This window comes from Mytilinidion resinicola (assembly GCF_010093595.1).
Source record: "Mytilinidion resinicola strain CBS 304.34 unplaced genomic scaffold BDZ99scaffold_9, whole genome shotgun sequence".
Taxonomy (NCBI): domain Eukaryota; kingdom Fungi; phylum Ascomycota; class Dothideomycetes; order Mytilinidiales; family Mytilinidiaceae; genus Mytilinidion; species Mytilinidion resinicola.
The window spans coordinates 189003-208439 of NW_022985445.1; the positions used below are offsets into that span (position 1 = coordinate 189003).

The window sequence follows — 19437 nt, forward strand, 5'->3', positions numbered from 1 at the left end:
TATAGAAACCCTAACTAAGTCCGCAACTTCTATACTAAACTATTCCGCCTCCGCTAGAATAATAAAGAATTTAGCGTTTTCCTTACTAAATTCCAACGCCTAGCTTTAGAAAAAGAGCTTTCTAAAAAAGCTGTTAACTATAAACTAAAGAAAATACTACTCTACTATAAACCCTATAGTAGGAAGTACTATATATTTATAAAGTTCCTTTAAAACCTAGATAACTGCTATAAATAATATAAAGTATCTACTACTGCAACCCTAAAAATATACGCTAATATAAATTAAACCTATTAGGAAATACCTATTCCTATAGAAATATAAACTGCTATACCCTAGTATTATAACCCGTAATATAAACAACCTAAGCGCAGAGGCACTTATAGAGACTAGTAAGTAAATAAAACTAATTATATAGAACTAGGTTACAGGACTAAAAGGGTTGTATATAGAATATATAGAGATCTTAGATTCCCTTATAGACTGCTAGTAGATAGGAATAATCTAAGAATAGGATATTATAAGAACAGGGTTATATAATAGCTCGAGAAGCTTAAAAAAGCGAGCCAGGCGAGCGCTTAAGGGGCTTAAGGCTATAAGCTAAGGGAGTAGCTTAAGGGGCTTAAGGCTGCGAGCTATATAAGTAAGAGGTTTCTTAGAACGGAGCTTTTATATAAAGGGATGCTTCTTTATATAAATAGAAACCTTATATTTAACTTAAAACTTTAATACTACCTATTAGAAGTAATAACCCTGTCTTAAACCTTAATTTATTATTACCTTACCTTTTAAAGACTATTACACCCCGATAATAACTTACCTATACCCTGCCTTAGTATAAAATACTTAAAAGGTATAGAAAAGACAACCTATTATACTTTAAACACCGCTATATTAAAGGAGTTATATACAGACGATTAATTAAGATAGCCCTACTAACCCCTTCGGGTAGTATAACTGCTAGACTAACCCTAACTATAACTAAGGTAGCAATATATATATAGGTGTTACTTACACGGATATAAATACTAAAGGAAGCTAGTAATACTAAGAATAAAGAGATTATAGCCCTATAGGGAAATCTCTAGACCGTTTAAAAGGAGCTTACTACTACTAGAGTAGTTAGCTACAGAGGCTATAAAATAAATAAGCCCGAAGAGTTTACTAGGGAAAAAGGAGCTTTGCAAGCGTTTATAATACAGATAAAACTATACCTGCGCATAAACTAAAGCAACCTTAAATTTAAATCGGATAAGGTCTATATAGCAGCCACCTTCTTAAAAAAAAAAGCGTTTAACTAGTTTAACCTAATGCTTATAGACTGGCTCGGCAACGCCGACGCAGATAATCGGAAACTAGAAACCAATATTATATTTAGCGACTACGGATACTTTAAGTTAGCACTTTAGATAACTTTCGGAGACACCGATAAAAAACGGACAGCGGAATAGAAAATAGCAGTTCTAAAGCAGAAGGGCTTAACCAGCCGCTATACTTTAGAATTTATACAAATCGCGTCTAAGCTATTATAGGGAGATAAAGCTCTGCAAGTATAATACTATAGAGGTCTTAAAGAAGATATTAAGGATAAAATTATATAAGGTAAAAAACCTCTAATACTTTATAAACTTAAGGAAATAGCAATATAAATCGATAGTTAATAGTATAAGCAACGACTAGAACGGGCAGATAAAAGAGGACTTTGTTTTTACGCCTAACTAGCTAGACTAAAGCTAAGAGTAACCAACCGCAACTACGGAGATTGTATAGAGATTAATCTTATAAAACAACGCAATAACTAAAAGGGTAAACCAATTACTAATAAAGAGAGGTAAGAAAAAAGGCGTAATAGTGTATGCCTATTATGCGGAGAATAGGGACACTTTGCGAATAAGTGCTCTAAGAACACCCGAATAGTAGTAGTTATAGCAAAGCTAAATACGGACCGCTATAATTCTATATTATAAACCGCGTGCTATAATAATAACTGCTTTACCTATTAGGCAGATAAGTAGGTAATAGGGTACTATTTAATACAGAGGATAAAGGGGCGTACTATTGCTATAATAAGAAATAAAAAGTATAATAGCAACCCTATAAATAACTACTACGCCGATATAGAAGTTAAGAGTATAGAAATCGACTACCTATTAGAGACGGATAAGGCGTTTTAGATAATTAAACCGTAATTAGAACCCTAAACTAATATACCCGAGCTACTAAATAATAGTAAGGCCGAGTTACTAAATATAGAAGCACAGGTTAATAGAGTTATAGCTATATATAAACAAAGCGTAAGAGAAATTCTTACACGCCTTAATAAAGAATAAGAAGCGTAAAAGGCCGAAAACGCCACAGCGGGCGCAGAGCTAAAAGCACTAGCTAGTTACTAATTTCTAAGAGCTATAGAAAGAGTTACAGGACAGCTTGCTAGAGAAGAAAAAGTAAGAATAGCCGCAGCCGCAGGAATATTAACAGCAACTATTAGCGCAGGAACCTGCGCAAGATTAGATATATTAGAAGGCCTAAGCCGCAATATTTAGCAAGAACTGGATAATAAATTACCTGTTAAGAATAGTAAAGAATACTATAATAGTAATAAAAACCGCGAACTAGAAGAGTAGTTTAGTAACGGCGAATTTAGTATAGGGCTAGAATAAGAACCGCTAAAGCTATATAGAAAATAAACCGAGATTAAGATCTATAGAGCTTTACACCCTATTAGTAAAATAGGCGTCTATAATAAGGAAGATAAACGGCTAGATAGGAACCACCTACTTTATAGACAGATATCTTAGGTATCTTATATTAAGAATAAATGCGATAAGCACGTAATATATAAGAAATATTAAGGATAGTACCTATATCGGATAAGATATTATATTATTATATAACTAGTACTGTTTAAGGAAACAAAGCACTATATTATAGGTAAGAAAGACGAACTTATAGAAGTAGCTACTATAGTTGCGGACCCTTAGTACCTAATAGAATATAGGAAAAGTAAAAACTAGCGAATATACTACTAAAACTTATATCTAGTATATTGCGAAATAAAATATATAAACTATTAGCTATAAGAACAGCTAAAAAACAAGCAGGCGCTTAAGTAATAGAACGGCTAGAGCAGCTAAGAACAAGGTTCTACAGAGCGGCTAAAGATAAAAGAACGTAAACCGCGACTATCGCTACTCTAGTAGGAAAAACCTATATCGCAAAAAAAAAAAAGGAACCCGGCAACGCAGCCTAACTCTATTCCTATTTAGAACTACAGATATATAATCCTATTAGTTAAAATTAGTAGGAACCCGGTAAGGGCACTGCTAAATAGTAGCGCGCAAGGAAATTTTATATTCCACAACTTTATTAAGAGAAACCGGATCTCTTAGTAATAGAAAAACAAACTATATAAACTATATACAGTAGATAGCACACCTATATAATACGGTAACGGGCAGGTAACTATAAAAACTCGACTAGGTGTTATATAGATTAAAGAATATAGAGAAACTATTAGCATAGATATAACTAACACGGTAAAATATAATATAATTTTAGGTATACTATAGCTAAAGCAGTATAACCCCTAAGTTAATTAGAAGTCTAGTAAAGTAAGGATTTAATCGGAAAGCGGACTAAAAGGTACCCTGCGCCAGGATAAGCCTAAGCAAAAACAAGATAATAATATAGATATCTTAAAAGGTAAAAAGGCCTAAAAAGAAAACAGGGCAGCAAGCTAATAGTGGCCTAAACCCCTAAGCAGCCGGCAGCTAGCTAAGGTAGTAAAAGCACTAGAAGTGCTAGAAAAATATAATAAATTTAAAGAAATCTTTATAGAAAAGGTTTAGAATATATTACTAAAGCACTAACCTTAGGATTACTATATTCCCCTAGTACTAGGCAAATAACCGCAGTTTAGACTAATCTATTTACTAGCCCAGAACGAGCTGGAAGTGCTAGAAAAATACCTAGAAAAGAACCTAAAGCAAGGATTTATTAGACTATTAGAATTGCCTGTAGGTTACTCTGTAATATTTGTTCTAAAAGTAAATAGTAAGCTGCGCCTTTGCATAGACTATAAATAACTAAATAAGATTATAATTAAAAACCGCTATTTACTACTTTTAATTTTAGAACTTAAAGACTAACTATACAGAGCTAAGTACTTTATAAAGTTAGACCTACACGAAGGATACTATTTAATTCGGATAAAAGAAGGAGAAGAGTAGAAAACGGCTTTTAAAACTTAATATAGATACTTTAAATATACAGTAATACTGTTTAGGCTTACTAATATACTAGCAATATTCTAGGTAGTAGTTAACTTAGCGTTAAGGGGCTACCTAAATCGGTTTACAGTGGTATACCTCGATAATATCCTTGTATACTTAGAAACGCTAAGCGAATACAAGATATATATGCAAAAAGTACTTAAAAGACTTAGGAAATACAACCTTATAGCGAACCCGGATAAGTGCGAGTTCTATAGGCAGAGAGTCGGATTCCTAGAATATGTTATTAGTCCAGGATAGATTAAAATAGAAGAAGGCAAGGTGTTCTCTATTTAAGAATAGCTAGAGCCCGCAAATTTAAGGGAACTACAGTTATTCCTAAGGTTAGCTAATTACTACAGGCAGTTTATTAAGGGCTACTTAAAAATTGCAGAGCTACTTATAAAACTTACTAGAAAAAATATTAAATACAGATAGACCCTAGAGGCGCAGGGTGTATTTAATAGGTTAAAAGCACGGTTTACCTTAAAACTAGTATTAGCAATCTTCGACCTATAGAAACTAGTTACTATTAAAAGCAATGCGTCGGATAAGGTAGTAGGAGCAATACTTAGCCAACTAGATAAACGAGGGAAATTGCATCCTATAGTATTCTACTTATAAAAGCTAAATATAGCTAAGCTAAACTATAATATCTATAATAAGGAACTGCTAGCTATAATAGAAGCATTTAAATAGTAGAAAGTTTACTTTAAAGGGGCGGTATATATAGTACAGGTGTATATAGACTATAAGAATCTAATATACTTTACTATAACTAAGGAGTTAAATAGGAGATAGAAAAAATAGTTAGAAAAACTAGGAACCTTTAATTTTAGGATTACGTACTAAAAGGGATCTAAAAATACTCGTGTAGACGTACTTAGCAGAAGGCCGGACTATATAAAAAGAGCCGAAAAAACCAGGCAACCTATACTTAAGGAAACTAGTCCGAGAACTTTTAAATTTAACTACGTATAAGCAGTAGTTGCTTATAGGTCCGAGGATAATAAGTAGTATAAATAAATTAAGGCAGCACAGAAGGTAGATTAAGAAAGCCGGGATTTAGCGGGTTATAACTAGTAAAGCTTGCGCCTAGAACCTATAAACCAGGAATACAGAGAAATTTAGGACAGTATTATCACCTTATAGAATAAGATATTTGTACCTAAGACCTTATAAAAAAAGCTTATTAAGGAATTCTATAGTACACCAGTGCACGGGCACTAGGGAGTAGAAAAAACACGGGAAAGAATTGCAAGAATATTCTACTTCCCCGGACTCCGGAAATTAACAGAGAAAATTGTATACGAATGCGAGTATATAAAGAATAAGTCGGCATAATACGCACTATACGGACTAATAAAGAGTCCCTCTACACCGGAAAAAGTATAGAAATCTATTATATAGGACTTTATAGTTAAGCTACTATAGTCTATTAAACCTATAACAGGTATAAAGTACAACGCAATATTAGTAGTTACGGACCAACTAACTAAATATATATACTTTATCCCTTACTAAGAAGTATTAACGGCAGAAGATCTGGCCTACGCTTTTTTAAAGTATATTATTAGCAACTACAGGCTACTTTAGGAGATAATTTCAGACTAAGACAAGCTCTTTATATTAAAATTCTGGCAGACCCTTACTGTATAACTAGGAATAAAGTATAGGCTTTCTACGGCGTTTTACCCTTAGACGGACAGATAAATAGAAAGGCTTAATTAGATTTTAGAACAGTACCTATAATGCTATATTAATTATAGGCAGGATAATTAGGTATTACTACTACTAATAGCCTAGTTTGCCTATAATAGTATATCTATAGAGTTAATAAAGGTATTGCTCTTCTTTATAAACTATAGTTTTAATCTAGAGGCGTATTAAAAACCTTAACTTAATAGTATAAGAGCCTAGAGGGCACTGCTATTAGTTGAAAATATTAAAAAGCTATAAAGGCAGCTCTTAATAGATATCTAATTCCTAACGCTAAGGTTAGCAAGATATTATAACTAACACCGGAGTGTTGCACTAACCTTTAAAAGGGGAGATAGAGTCTACCTACTCCGCAAAAATATTAAGATGAAATAACTAAGTATAAAGTTAGACTATATTAAGATTAGACTATTCGAAATATAGAATGTTATTAGCCTAGTAAACTATAAGCTTAGGCTGCCTAATAGAATAAAAATACACCCGGTCTTCTATATATTGCTACTAGAACCCGCACTACTAAACGCTAAGCTAGAAAATAATATAGAGGTCGACAATAATAATAAATATAAGGTCGAGCAAATCCTAGATTCCCGACAGCATAGTTAGCGAAAAAAGTACCTAATTAAGTGGAAAAAATACGGCACCTCCGAGAATATATAGGAACCGGTTAAGAGTTTAGTAAACTATTAGGAACTCCTGCAGCAGTTTTACCGCTAGAATCCGGAACAGCCTAGAAAGACAGTAATAGCGCACTATCTAACTAGAAAGGATTAAAGGAACTCGGAGAAAAAATGCCACTGCTATATAATTAGGATATATAGCAATAGAACAGACGGCTAGCAGTGCCCAGCATATCTAGAGAAAAAGAAGAATACCTAACAGTTCCTAAGGCAGAAGGTAAGCCTTCCTGCTCGGTATACTCTTATCCTTTTTACTTAGCCTCCTTCTAATTATCTTTCTTAAGCTTTTCTAGAGTCTTAAAACTATAACGCATTATCTTTTTACTACGCTTACGCAATAGCTTCTTTTAAAAATCCAGGTAATCTAGCTTTGCTATAGCCGCTTTTAGGGTTGCATAAGTCTCCAACTCCTTGCAATAAAGTTTATCCTTCTTACGGGCCAACTTCCGCCCTAAAAAAGTTAGCTAAAACGCGGTTATAAGTAATAGTAGATTACAACAGCTTATAGGCAGCTGCTAAGATGCCAGCAATATTATAGTTTAATTGTTGCGCCCAAACGCAGGCAGTATAATAATCCGAGTTAGATATAGAAACTATATATAATAAACCCCGAGACTTGCACTAGGAATAAGGTATAACTTTTAAACCAGACGCGTTAATATAATTAGTAAGCATAAAACAACTTTCTTATTTCTTAGCTTTTAAAGTGTTAGATATTATAAAGGAAGAAATAGAGTGGCATAATAACGGCCTAATAGATAGGGCATCGCCAGCTACTTATCTAAAACCCCACCACGGAAATACTTTCGGGCTAAAAGCCTTAGAAGGGGGAGCAAGTGTTATAACCTATAATATAAACAACTTAAGTGCAGAGGCACTTATAGAGACTAGTAAGCAGATAAAACTAATTACGCAGAACTAGGTTACAGGACTAAAAGGGTTGCGTATAGGACGTATAGGGATCCTAGATTCCCCTACGGACTGCTAGTAGATAGGAATAATCTAAGAATAGGATATTATAAGGACAGGGTTACGTAATAGCTCGAGAAGCTTAAGAAAGTAAGCCAGGCGAGCGCTTAAGGGGTTTAAGGCTGCGAGCTAAGGGAGCAGCTTAAGGGGCTCGAGGCTGCGAGCTATATAAGTAAGAGGTTTCTTAGGACGGAGCTTTTATATAAAGGGACGCTCCTTTATATAGATAGGAACCTTATATTTAACTTAAGACTTTAATACTACCTATTAAAAGTAATAACCCCGTTTTAGACCTTAATTTATTATTACCTTACCTTTTAAAAACTATTGCACCCTAACAACGACTTGCCTATACCCTGCCTTAGTATAAAATACTTAGAAGGTATAGAAGAGACAACCTGTTACACCTAGTTATTACTAAATATATCCGGCGCTATAAAAATTATAGAAGTTTCTAGAAACCTAATAGATTTTTTAAAAGGTTGCTTAACTTAATATAAAGGAAAGAAATATTACTATTATAAATCTAAAAAACACTTTATCTATAACTGCCTTTAGCCTAATAAATACTTTATCCGCTCCCACCCTGTTTATAAAAACGCGTTTTTCCGAAGCTTTTTACCGCCCTCTACTAAATATAGAACCTAGATACTGCTAAAACCTGCTTTTCTCCTATTTTCTACTTTAATAAAAGGATTAAGCCTAATATAGGTTATAGCTAGGCTTATATACCGCGCACTATATAAGTATTTACTACTGCTATTTAAGGGATAACTATTAAAAAGAAATAGGTTATAAGAGCTAACCTATTAATTATACCTATATATTTAGAATACTAGGGCTAGAGTATTCTAGTATATAGTATAATTAATAGTAGCTGTAAAGGGAAAGTGCTAGTTAATAAAAACTAGGTAAAGCATTACTATATCCTAATAATTCCGCTTAAGTACCCTTTTTACCTAGAACTAGCCAATAAAGGCAATTCTAAAGTAGGTAAAGTAACCTATACTATTTAGGTTTAATTACAGATAAATAAATATTTAGAGACCGTTTAAATAGGGGTAACTAAACTAAGTTATTACCTAATTATTCTAGGAATCTTATAGCTACGCCTATATAATCCTATACCGGACTAGTCCTGTAATACGCTATAGTTTATAAGCTAGTACTATTATAAATACTATAATATACCGTAAAAAGCAACGCGTGTATAAAAATTACTAATATTCTAAAAAAGAACCGCTTGGAGTACCTGCCGCCTGCACTAAAAAACCTAGAAGGGAAAAATATAGCACCCGTTTCCTTATATATATATAGCGCCTATTTATAAAAAAAATATAAACTCTTTTCTATATTACTAAATAATATTAACTATATCCTATTTAAAAAAAAGAGCTTTAACCTAAACCGCCTGCCTAAAGAACTATAAAAGTTTACTAATATTTTTTCGCCTAAAAATACTAACTGCCTGCTACTACACCGCCTGTATAACTATAAAATTAAGTTAAAAAAAGGAAAAATGCCCTTTTTTAAACCCTTATACCTAATATCCTATAATAAGCTAATAGCTCTAAGAAAATAGGTAGCAGATAATCTAAAGAAAGGATTTATCCGCCCTAGCTTTTTACCTACCGTGTTACCTGTATTATTTATAAAAAAGCCTAGAAAAGGCCTCTGCTTCTACGTTAACTACTAAGCGCTAAATACTATAATAGTTAAGAACCGCTACCTGCTACTATTAATAAAGGAAACCTTAAGTAACCTAAAGGGGATAAAGTACTTTATAAAAATTAATATTATATCTGCCTTTAATAACCTATATATAAAAAAGGGTTAAAAATAGCTTACTATATTCCGAACCCGACTAGAACTATTTAAAACCTTAGTAATACTGTTTAGGCTTACCGGAGCCCCTATAATATTCTAATAATTTATAAATAATATTCTATAAAAGCATCTTAATATTTTCTATACTGCCTACCTAAATAATATTCTAATTTACAGCCGGAACTAAACTAAACACCTAGAGTATATCTATACTATACTAAAACTGCTATAAAAAGCAGAACTCTATGTAAAGATTAAGAAATATAAGTTTTTTGCCGAAGAAATAATATTCCTAGGTATTATTATAGGAGCTAACAGCCTATAAATAGACCTAGAAAAGATTAAAGCCGTAATAGACTAGAAAATACTAACTCGCCTAACTAATATATAAGCTTTTATAGGATTTAGAAACTTCTACTGCTAATTTATTAAAGACTTCTTAAAGATTATTACTCCGCTAGTATACCTAATAAAGAAGGGCGTTGCCTTTATATAAAATACTGCCTATTATCACGGTATCGACCGCGACACCCTACCTACCGAAATTCTGCCGCAGATTGCTACAACTCCAGCAATCTGCACCGGCCTACTACCGTTAGCCGGCCTCCTGCCCTGCCTGCCCTGCTCCGCTCCCGTCTCGCTTCCGCTTCCTATCCTATCCCGCTCCAGCCACCTACCGGCTGCCCCCTTTTCCTATCACCTGATCTGGTAAGGACCTCGCGTACACGCGTGCCACGCGCCGAAACGGCATAGAGGCCGTACGCCACGCGCTCGGCCACGCCCTTATATCCGGTGGCCCGTCTCCCGTCTTCCTGTTCCTTACACAACGTCTTAATTCTCCACGTAGCATTGTATATAGCACCTAATCAACGCTCCTCTTTAAGCCCTCGACCTCTTGCGTGTAGCGCTATCGTAACACCTATTAAAAAGCTTTTACTAAATTAAAAGAAGCCTTTACCTCTACACCTATTCTAGCACTATTTAACTAGAATAAGCCTATTATTATAGAAATAGATATATTTAATTATATCTTAGCTAGTGTTTTATTATAGTATAGAGATAACAGAATCCTGCACCCTATTATATTCTTTTTAAAAAAGCACTTAGTTGCAGAATACAACTATAAAATATATAATAAGGAACTGCTTACTATTATTTAATACTTTAAAAAATAGAGACTAGAGCTTAAAGGCGCCGCCTTACCTATTAAAGTTATTACTAACTACTATAATCTAGAGTACTTTATAATAATAAAACTACTAAACTGCTGCTAGGCCTGCTAGTCTAAATTCCTGTCCTATTTTAACTTTAAGATTATATATTAACCCGGAAAACTTAGGGTAAAGCCTAATTCTCTAACTAGGAGGTTAGAGAACCTGCCTAAGGAAAAGGATAAACGTCTCTGCTACTAGAGCTAAATAATTCTAAAGAGATTAAACTTTAAGAATAAAATAGAAAAGAAAACTATAAGGAAAGTAACCTTTAAAAATAAAGCTAAAATAATAGCTCTAGCACCTGTAAGGACCTAGCAAGAAGGCTTATTACCAACTCCCCTGGACAACGCCCCGCAAGATAAATAAAAGACCGAGGGAGATATAGAACTACCCTTTATAATTGCCGCCCTGCTAAAAATAGCATATAAAGAAGACCCTATCCCGCTATTAGTCCTAAAAGCCTTAGAAGAAGGACACCGCCGTTACGCAAAGCTTATATTAGCTAAATACCAGAAGAAAGGTAGACACCTATACTATCGGAACTGCCTATATATACCCGACTATAACGAACTAAAGGCAGAACTTCTGCGCATATACTACAGGAACGCTATTGCCGGCCACCCTGGAAGATCTAAGACGTACAGCCTAATAGCCCGCAGTTACTACTGGCCCGGAATGCTACCTTACGTGGACCGTTGGGTTAGGAACTGCCAGATGTGCAAGAGAACCACTCTGTTACAAGAAGCCTACCAGGGCATCCTAAAGCCGCTGCCTGTTCCTGAGAGAGCCTGGCGTGATATATTAATGGATTTTATCACGCACCTGCCGCGTAGCGGAAAGCACGATGCAATCCTTGTTGTAGTGGACCGCCTAACTAAGATAAAACACTTCCTTGCCTGTAAAGGGACCTGCAACGCGGAAGACGTTGCAAGACTTTTCCTAAAGAATATCTGGAAACTACACGGCCTGCCTGCCTCTATTATATCTGACCGAGGGCCCCAGTTTATAGCTGAATTCTGGAGACACCTAACCAGCCGCCTGAGGATTAACTGCCTACTATCAACTGCATACCACCCCGAAACCGATGGCCAGACTAAGAGAGCTAACGCTGTCCTGGAACAGTACTTACGGGCACACGTGTCCTATTTGCAGGATAACTGGGCCGAATGGCTGCCTTTAGGTTGAACTGTCAACCCGCCCGCCTGCTAGAGACGCTGAGCGCTTCGCTAAGCGTATGGAAGAGATTCTGGAACATCTAAAGTCTGAACTTACTGCCTCCCGTGCCCGATACGAGGATAATGCAAACCGTAACCGTCGCCCTGCTCGTAACTATTAAGTTAACGACTTAGTATGGTTAAATGCTAAGAATATTAAGACCCTCCGCCCCCAGAAGAAGCTGGATTGGAAGAATCTTGGACCGTTCCGCGTAGAGAAGGTCATCAGCCCTTACGCATACCGCCTAACCTTACCGGAGAGCATGCGCAACCACAACGTCTTCCACGTTAGTTTACTAAGACCTGCCGCGAATGATCCGCTGCCCGGCCAGCGTTAAGAACCACCGCCGCTAGTTGAAGTCGAAGGCTTGGAGGAGTAGGAAGTCGAGGAAGTTGTCGACTCTCGATGGGAGCGTCGCGGTCGTGGCCGCCCCCGCCTGAAGTACACGGTGAAGTGGACCGGATACAACGAAGTCACAGAAGAGCCCGCCGACTATCTGGAACATGCCGAGGAAGCTATCCGGTTGTTCTATCGCCGTTACCCTAAAAAGCCCGGTCCTTAGGCCTCAACGGAGTTCGGCCGTAAGGAGGGGAGTACTGTCACGGCTTGAACGGTGAAGCTTGCTGCACAGCGTAACACGTGATGTTAGGACCCGGCGAGAGGCCTTGTTGCAAGGGCCTATGCGAGCCTTGGCAGGAGTATACCTGCCGACCGCCGCCCTGCCTCCTTGTAGCTCCTTGAGCTACGTCTTGTTATTCAACCCGCCTGCCTGCCGTGCATTATAGAACACGTAGTGAATTCAGTTATTACTTCTACCTACCTGCCCGAGCTAGCTAGGGCAATCCTGCCGCCCGAGACCGTGATAAAGCAATGCAATAGCACTAAAAAACTGCAGCTATAGTAACCGCAATCTTTTAATACTAGAAAACTCTATTCTATAATAGTAATTATTATAGACCTAGATATAGCCCTTTTAACTGCCTTAACCTTATAGTAAAGTATAGTAATTATACTATTAAGTAATTATTAAATATATTCTATACTATAAAATTAGAGGTTAGTTTAAAACACTTTATATATATATAGGTGCTATATATATATTATATACTGCACCTAGCTATACAGCCTTACTACTCTATACTATAATACGCTCTTAGCTATATAGTAATACTAAGTTAGGTAGCTACTATATATAGAAAGCGTAAACTATATAGTAAAAGGCTAACTACTATAACCTATTACCTATAGATATAAAGTTATAGTAATATTATATAAGTTTTGCGGGTACTATACTTTTTTTAAGGGTTAAACCTTATACCTATAACAGCGCCTATACTAGCCGCTAGCGCCTAAATTTTAAATCTACACGCTACTATTATATAGGGCTTTAGCTAGTAATATATAACTGTTTTATTACTATAGTACTTTTAGTTCTTCTATTTTTTTCCCTATAAAGTTATAGGGTTTATTTAATAAAGCTGTATAGGTTTAGGGTTAAACCTTTTTTAAAAAGGGGGGTAGTATAAAGTAACTAGAGCACCTATAGTATATAGCTACCGGACAGGATATAGATATATCCTTTTAAATTATACAGCCGCCTGCGTAGGCGTATAGCCTGCAAAACCTCTATAAGTTACGTGCTCGCTTAGGCTGGGGTATATATAGCCCTAGGCTACGCATTATAATTCCTTAAGGATTCGTCTTTTAATACACGAAATCGTTATTTCTATCTATAAGCCCCCTACTATACACTCTTCTATTATAAGTATATTATATCTAATAAAAATACTAGTATTTCTAGGTTACTAGTATATATAACTAGCGATAATTCTACCTATACTAGCTATATATAAGGCTTTTCTACTAAATATAATAAGCCTATTTAAAGATAAAATAAACTATTTTATATTTAATATAGATAAGGAAACTAAAAATACTAAAACCTATAAGGATTATTCTTGTAATCTTATATAACTATAAGTAGATTACGAAATAAATAAGCATTTTACTTATACTAATTATCCTGTAGTAAGAGTCTAGATTTATTATATACGCCTGCTATAGATAATATAGCGAAGATGCCGGTTCTATTAACTTTTTGCAGACTTTCTAAAGTTTTTAGGGTTACAGCACCGGCTCCTATTACCACCTAGTTAACTAATAACAGTGGTATAGTTCCTTAGTATATTGTTTAAGTTGCGCGCTTGTTGTGTTAATATAGTAGCTCCTCTGTGCTTCCTAGTCTAAAAATCTTTCTACTGCTTTTACTTTAGCGGCTTGCTGTATATTTACTTTTATTTACTGTATAGTATGTACGTTTGTACTTCTAATATTACTTATTTGCTTCGATATGCGTGCATTAGTGTGAAGACATAAGCTTAAAGCAAGTTGAACTTTATTAATATATGATATATAAGAAGAAAATACAAACTCTTAAGCAATATTTAGCAACGAGCGATGGGATTGTATGGCTCTAAAATCTGAAGCATAGGACATTTTGGTGTTACTTTAACCGAAGTGCTTGTAGATCTAGAATATCATGAAATTGACGATGAAAAAAGGGCGAGGCTTTCGTAATAAAGGTAATAAAGGATGGTTGGGATCGAGGGAAACTAGTTTTACAGGGGGTTAGTCTCACCGTATTACTAAGGGCTATGGCGCCCTAACTTCTCCAGGATTACCTCAGTTTTAACGATACCTCTCTTGCGAACCCTCCTAATATGCTCCACCCAGCTCCATATTTAGTATCCTGCCTACCGCGTAGATAGCAACAACCTCCCTTCCCCTCTGCTCCATATCGCCTTAAGTACCGGCCGCAACCGCCCCTAAAGCGCTCGCCGTATTACTGTCCGTGTTGCCCGCAATTGCCTTCTTACGTCCTCTACGTTGTGGCTCCGGCTGGGTTTTAGAGGAGCTTGGGCTTTCTTGCTGTTGGTCTTTCTGTAGACAATTTCATATATCCAGGGGTATATGTTGGGTTTCCGACCCTATAGGTAATGCCCTGCCATGCAATACCAGGCCTGTCTTCGACCGGTAGCGGGAGGAATCTTATGGCGAATGCCTCCCTGTTGTAAGAGACGGGACGATATATAAGCCTCGAGCAAGGCCATCTGGCATCGTCGCGTTATTTCTTGCCAACCTGGTAGGCATGGGTAGGTTTCGATATCGTGGTTGCGATATTGCTGTTAGCCAATGTGTGGGATAGGGGGAGGGCGATCTGACGCGATGGTTTTTGCGCGTGCATGCAAATCTCCAATGTTCCCTCGTGACTAATTCTGAGTTAAAGGATTGCGACGTCCTTTTCCTTCTGTCGGGGCCGTTGGCGCTTCGCGCGATGCATTTCCCCTGTGTGTGGAAGAAGGCCATACTACAGGAGTAGGAGATGGTACAACGAGCCCTCGTTGTGCGTCCATCTTGAGCTTGGCGGTATGCGTCGGATAGGGGGCACCTGGTGGAGTAAAAGCCAACCAAAGCAGGGTATGAGATCGCCTTCAAGCGCTCAGCTATGCAATGACAGAGGATATACAGTGAGCTGTCCAAGCAAGAATAGTTACGACAGAAACCGTTTACAAACGACCGTTACGACACTGAGCGCCAACTTGCGTTCTCGACCTCTTTATCATGCTGACGCTGTAGGAGGCCATTGGACATTCAAACTCTGAGGATCTCGACGTACCTCTTCATGGCGTTAAGATTGCAGGAGTGGGGGGAGAGCAGTTAGTAGTGCAAGTAAGTCATCCGTGATGTTATAGTCTAGTTCGTATTAGGTATACTCCGCTTGTAGCAAACGACAAAATTCTCTTCAACAGATCTGGATCTCGTGCAGCACTCCTCCGCGACCGTCGATCCGGTGCTTTCCGTGTCCTATCTCGTACTCTGGAACAAATGCATCGCCCACGATGATGTATCGCTTGTTGCCCACGCGCTGAGTAGATTCGTTGCCATCCGCCAAAAAGCCGCCAGCTCTTCATACTCGAATTCAGAGTGTCTCCCTCACTGATTTAATTCCTCACAAGCAGCCTGGATCTGCTCAGCCTCAAAAATATCGAGCTCAGCTAACTCCGGTGCAGCCTCGGTCAAGATAGCCCCCGCCAACTCCGCCACAACCTCACAGAAGAAATCCCCGTCGGCGCCTTTAGTGAACTTCAAAGTGGCAGTCAACTGGGCATCGGGGCTCGGGGCTTTATTGCCGCTGCCAATGCGATCCCGATACCCGGGCGCCCAGTAACTGGCTACGACTACGGCGGGGCCGTTGCATACCCGCATCGAGCTAAACGTTGGGACGGGATGGTCAGATCGTGCGAAGAGAAAGGGAAGTCCTAGAGAGAGCGAGCGCCCCAATATCCCGCGTGGCTTTATGATTGGCTCTTGGTAATGCATGATGTGACAGCTCTTCTCGCTCGAGTTGGCAGATTTAGTCACCATACTTGATGCGACGGCGAGGAGCGCGTTCACCTGGTCTGCCGTGGCGGCATAGGAGCCGACATTTATACTCAGTGTGCCATCGTTCGCGAGGAAACCGTCACTTTCGTAGGGCAATTGGTTGTTGATCGTGTAGTCGTTGTCTTTGTTGCAGCTAACTGTTGGTGTAGCCGTTCCGGAAACGGTTGTCTTACCGGTGGTAATGCTGCTGCAGGCTGCTTTGAGCGCGGTGCTTATCCCGGTGAATAACGCGTCTTGTGAAAGTGTGCCGTAGTGCACGGGAGACGAGTTTACGGTTGCCGTGGCGTAGGCTGTCTGTGGATTGCAGCTCGGCATCGACGTGCAGTCATCTTCGAAGTTGGGCTGAGGCGTGCAGACCAGGCAGGCTTGGGAATTCGTTTGGGGCTTCATGGGCGCCTGGGTGATGGTCGCTTGCGCACTGTTGGATGGAGGTGCGGTGTAGGCACATTGAGCGCTGTAAGTAGCCCCGGATGATGTCGAGAGCGCTGGCCACGTGCTTGACTCTTGACAGATGCAACCTTCAGACGTTATTCCGAGACCAGGATCCGTATCTTGGACGACACAACTTGGCTGAGCAGGGGGCGTCGTAGTTGGACTAGCAGGGGGCGTCGAAGTTGGACCGGCAGCGGTACTGAACGGGCAAGCGCTGGCGTCGCGTTTCACTTTCTTCATGAGCCGAGCAGCGAAGTTCTTGTGCAGTGCCTGAATAGATGAGTCTACGTCGCCCATGAAATTTTCGAAGTCCGCGGTAAGCTGAGGAACGAGGTCTCGAAATTCAAATAAAGGCGCTGTGCGGTCCAGGTTGAACATCTTCTCGACCTGAGTTCCAAGGCCACCGATGGATCCATCGTACTGTTGGTCGAAAGTCGTCAACAAATCTGGGCTTGGACTGCCTTGGTCGATATCCTGAATCCATTCCTTGATACTCAGGGTGGTAGGAATGCCCTGTTTGGGAAAATTGCCGATATATTTGTATTGCAGACCTCCGAATTTGTCACCAGGTACAGGGTTCTCGACCGTCCCAGTGCAGTAGTCGCTGTCGATACTGTATGCTGTTAGCTAGGCAAGTGAGCTGTAAAGCCACGCCGCCTACGTACCTGACTTGAAAATTATCGTTCGTGAAGTCTCCAGTTTTGTAGCATGCGAGTGTGTTGAAGATATCGAAGAGCTCGTTGTCAGCAGGAAAGAATGACTTGACTGCGCTGTAAATCGTGACGAATTCCGTTCGTGGCATGAACGGAATCCACGACTTAGGACTCATCTCCTGAGTGTTTGGATCGTTCAGATTTAGCTTGTTCGCAGCCTTTGCATAAGATAGGACCAGAGTACAGAATCCAAGCACTGCGTCATTGATCTTCTTGACATCGACCTTTAGCGAGAGGTCCTTGAAATAGTCTTCGGTGACTAGCTGGATGTTTTGGCCTCTATTGATACCAGTGTCGCCATTAAGGACGTTCCTGCCGTTCGTTACGCCTTGTACATTCTCTTTCATCAAGGAGTATAGCGCTTCTGAAGGCATCGATGCAGTGATTTGAGGAGCCCACCAAATCTGGTCTTTGTTTGTGTTTCCATTCAGGCCCCTGACGGCCCAAGGATTGCATTGCTGGTAGTTCTCAATGGTAACCTGATTTTGCGGGTTTTCACTCCAAGGCGTCCAACTCGCCTGCAAACGTTAATTGCGTCAAGGTTGGAGCCTATTTAGCGAAGTACTTACCAGGTCGTCATGAGCTGCTCTGCCAGCGGCTGCAGCGCTCCCATCGCCGACTCTAATATTCCTGCCATCCAAGACATACTCCGCGCTGAGTTTTCCCTTGCCTTGTTCGACAGAAGTGTCTACTGAAAGCACAAAGTTCGTCCCAGAACGGCCCTGAACCGTCTTGCGTTTTGCTGAAAAGGTATCTGCGAGGCTGCATTGATTGTTTGAAAATTGGATTTGGAGAGTTTCAAACTCTGCTCCGATGCCCGCGTCTCCAGAAGTAGTAGGTCCATCGTTGAGCTCGACCAGTGCAATGTCCTTATACGCTTCGTCGCAACCAGGGGGAAGTGCGCGTGGAGTTATTGACGGTAATACAGCTGCTTTTGCGGTAAGCAAAAGAGAAAAAAAAAGTACGGAATGCATGCTAGGCAGTTCTACTGATCGAATAGCAAAAAGCTTTTACGGCTGGAGAAGAGAGAAAAGACTGGATTTGGTTTTTGATCACACAAGAAGCGGAACATGCAGAGATATATATGCCCTCCCAACGATGGCTGACCAAGGAAGCTCTTCCCATTTCCCAATTCCATGAGAGCGTTGATTAGGATTGACCACCGTGTCCGCTCATGAGGCGCAGCAAGTTGCTGGAGGATGCTCGAGGGAGTGCACACGTCGCTTTGTTGGAACCTGACCCGTGTGGCACGAAACATCGTCGAGTGTTTTAGTGTGCTGACACTCAATGTCACCACGGTCGAGTTTCGTGGTTGCTGGCCACGACCTACATAATCCTTACTCCTTTCCTTCCCCAAACGAGTAAAACGGATTAAATTAATATGTTGGCGGTAACGATTCAGAGTCTTTGTATTGTGGTGTCTGCTAAATGTAGGTGTGCCCATGAATAAAGTGTGACATCCAAGTAAAATGGAGAACGGGGTTTACCGGCACTCATCAGAAGGCCACGTTGGCTGCGTAAAGCGCGAAGGAAGGAATGCTCGAAAAGATTTGAAGGCAGTGTTGAAACTTAAAGAGTGTTAGATTGAAACAACATCGGACCAGATAAGAGGCACAGCTGTGAAGGCAGTGTTGGGATTTAAAGAGTGCTAGATTAAAACAACATCGGACCAGATAAGAGGCACAGTTGTGAAGGCAGTGTTGGGATTTAAAGAGTGCTAGATTAAAACAACATCGGACCAGATAAGAGGCACAGTTGTGGCTGTGCCGGGATAGGCGTATTCCGATCTCGATCCGGGAGGAATATGAGTCAGCCGAGACATCATCCTTAATTGCTATCAGAGAATCGCTGAACAACACCGTCAACAACCTCGACAAGAGACAAACTAGTTCACTATGGCTCTCACGGCCCTCCCACACGAGCTTCTTGACATCGTCGTCGAATACTCTCTACC

General features: G+C 39.3%; 1 protein-coding gene across 1 annotated transcript; it reads right to left on the reverse strand.

Annotated features, from left to right (window-relative positions):
* Positions 1–15651: 15651 nt before the first annotated feature.
* Positions 15652–19062, reverse strand: BDZ99DRAFT_570540 (uncharacterized protein). The gene is made up of 5 exons (XM_033728007.1): positions 18971–19062; positions 18591–18904; positions 18053–18411; positions 17436–18001; positions 15652–17383 (listed from the first exon to the last, which is right to left on the reverse strand). Exons 2-5 carry the CDS (start codon positions 18739–18741, stop codon positions 15889–15891), a joined length of 2571 nt encoding a protein of 856 aa, XP_033576856.1. The 5' UTR covers positions 18742–18904; positions 18971–19062; the 3' UTR covers positions 15652–15888.
* Positions 19063–19437: the final 375 nt, after the last annotated feature.

Bases quoted from the DNA above. Each gene is read 5' to 3' on its own strand.
- BDZ99DRAFT_570540 (XM_033728007.1), bottom strand. From the start codon at position 18,741: ATGTTTCGTGCCACACGGGTCAGGTTCCAACAAAGCGACGTGTGCACT. The intron at 18,412-18,590 runs GTCAGCCATCGT...CCGCAAAAGCAG, and splicing joins AAATGGGAAGAGCTTCCTTG to CTGTATTACCGTCAATAACT. The intron at 17,384-17,435 runs GTACGTAGGCGG...AACAGCATACAG, and splicing joins AACGATAATTTTCAAGTCAG to TATCGACAGCGACTACTGCA.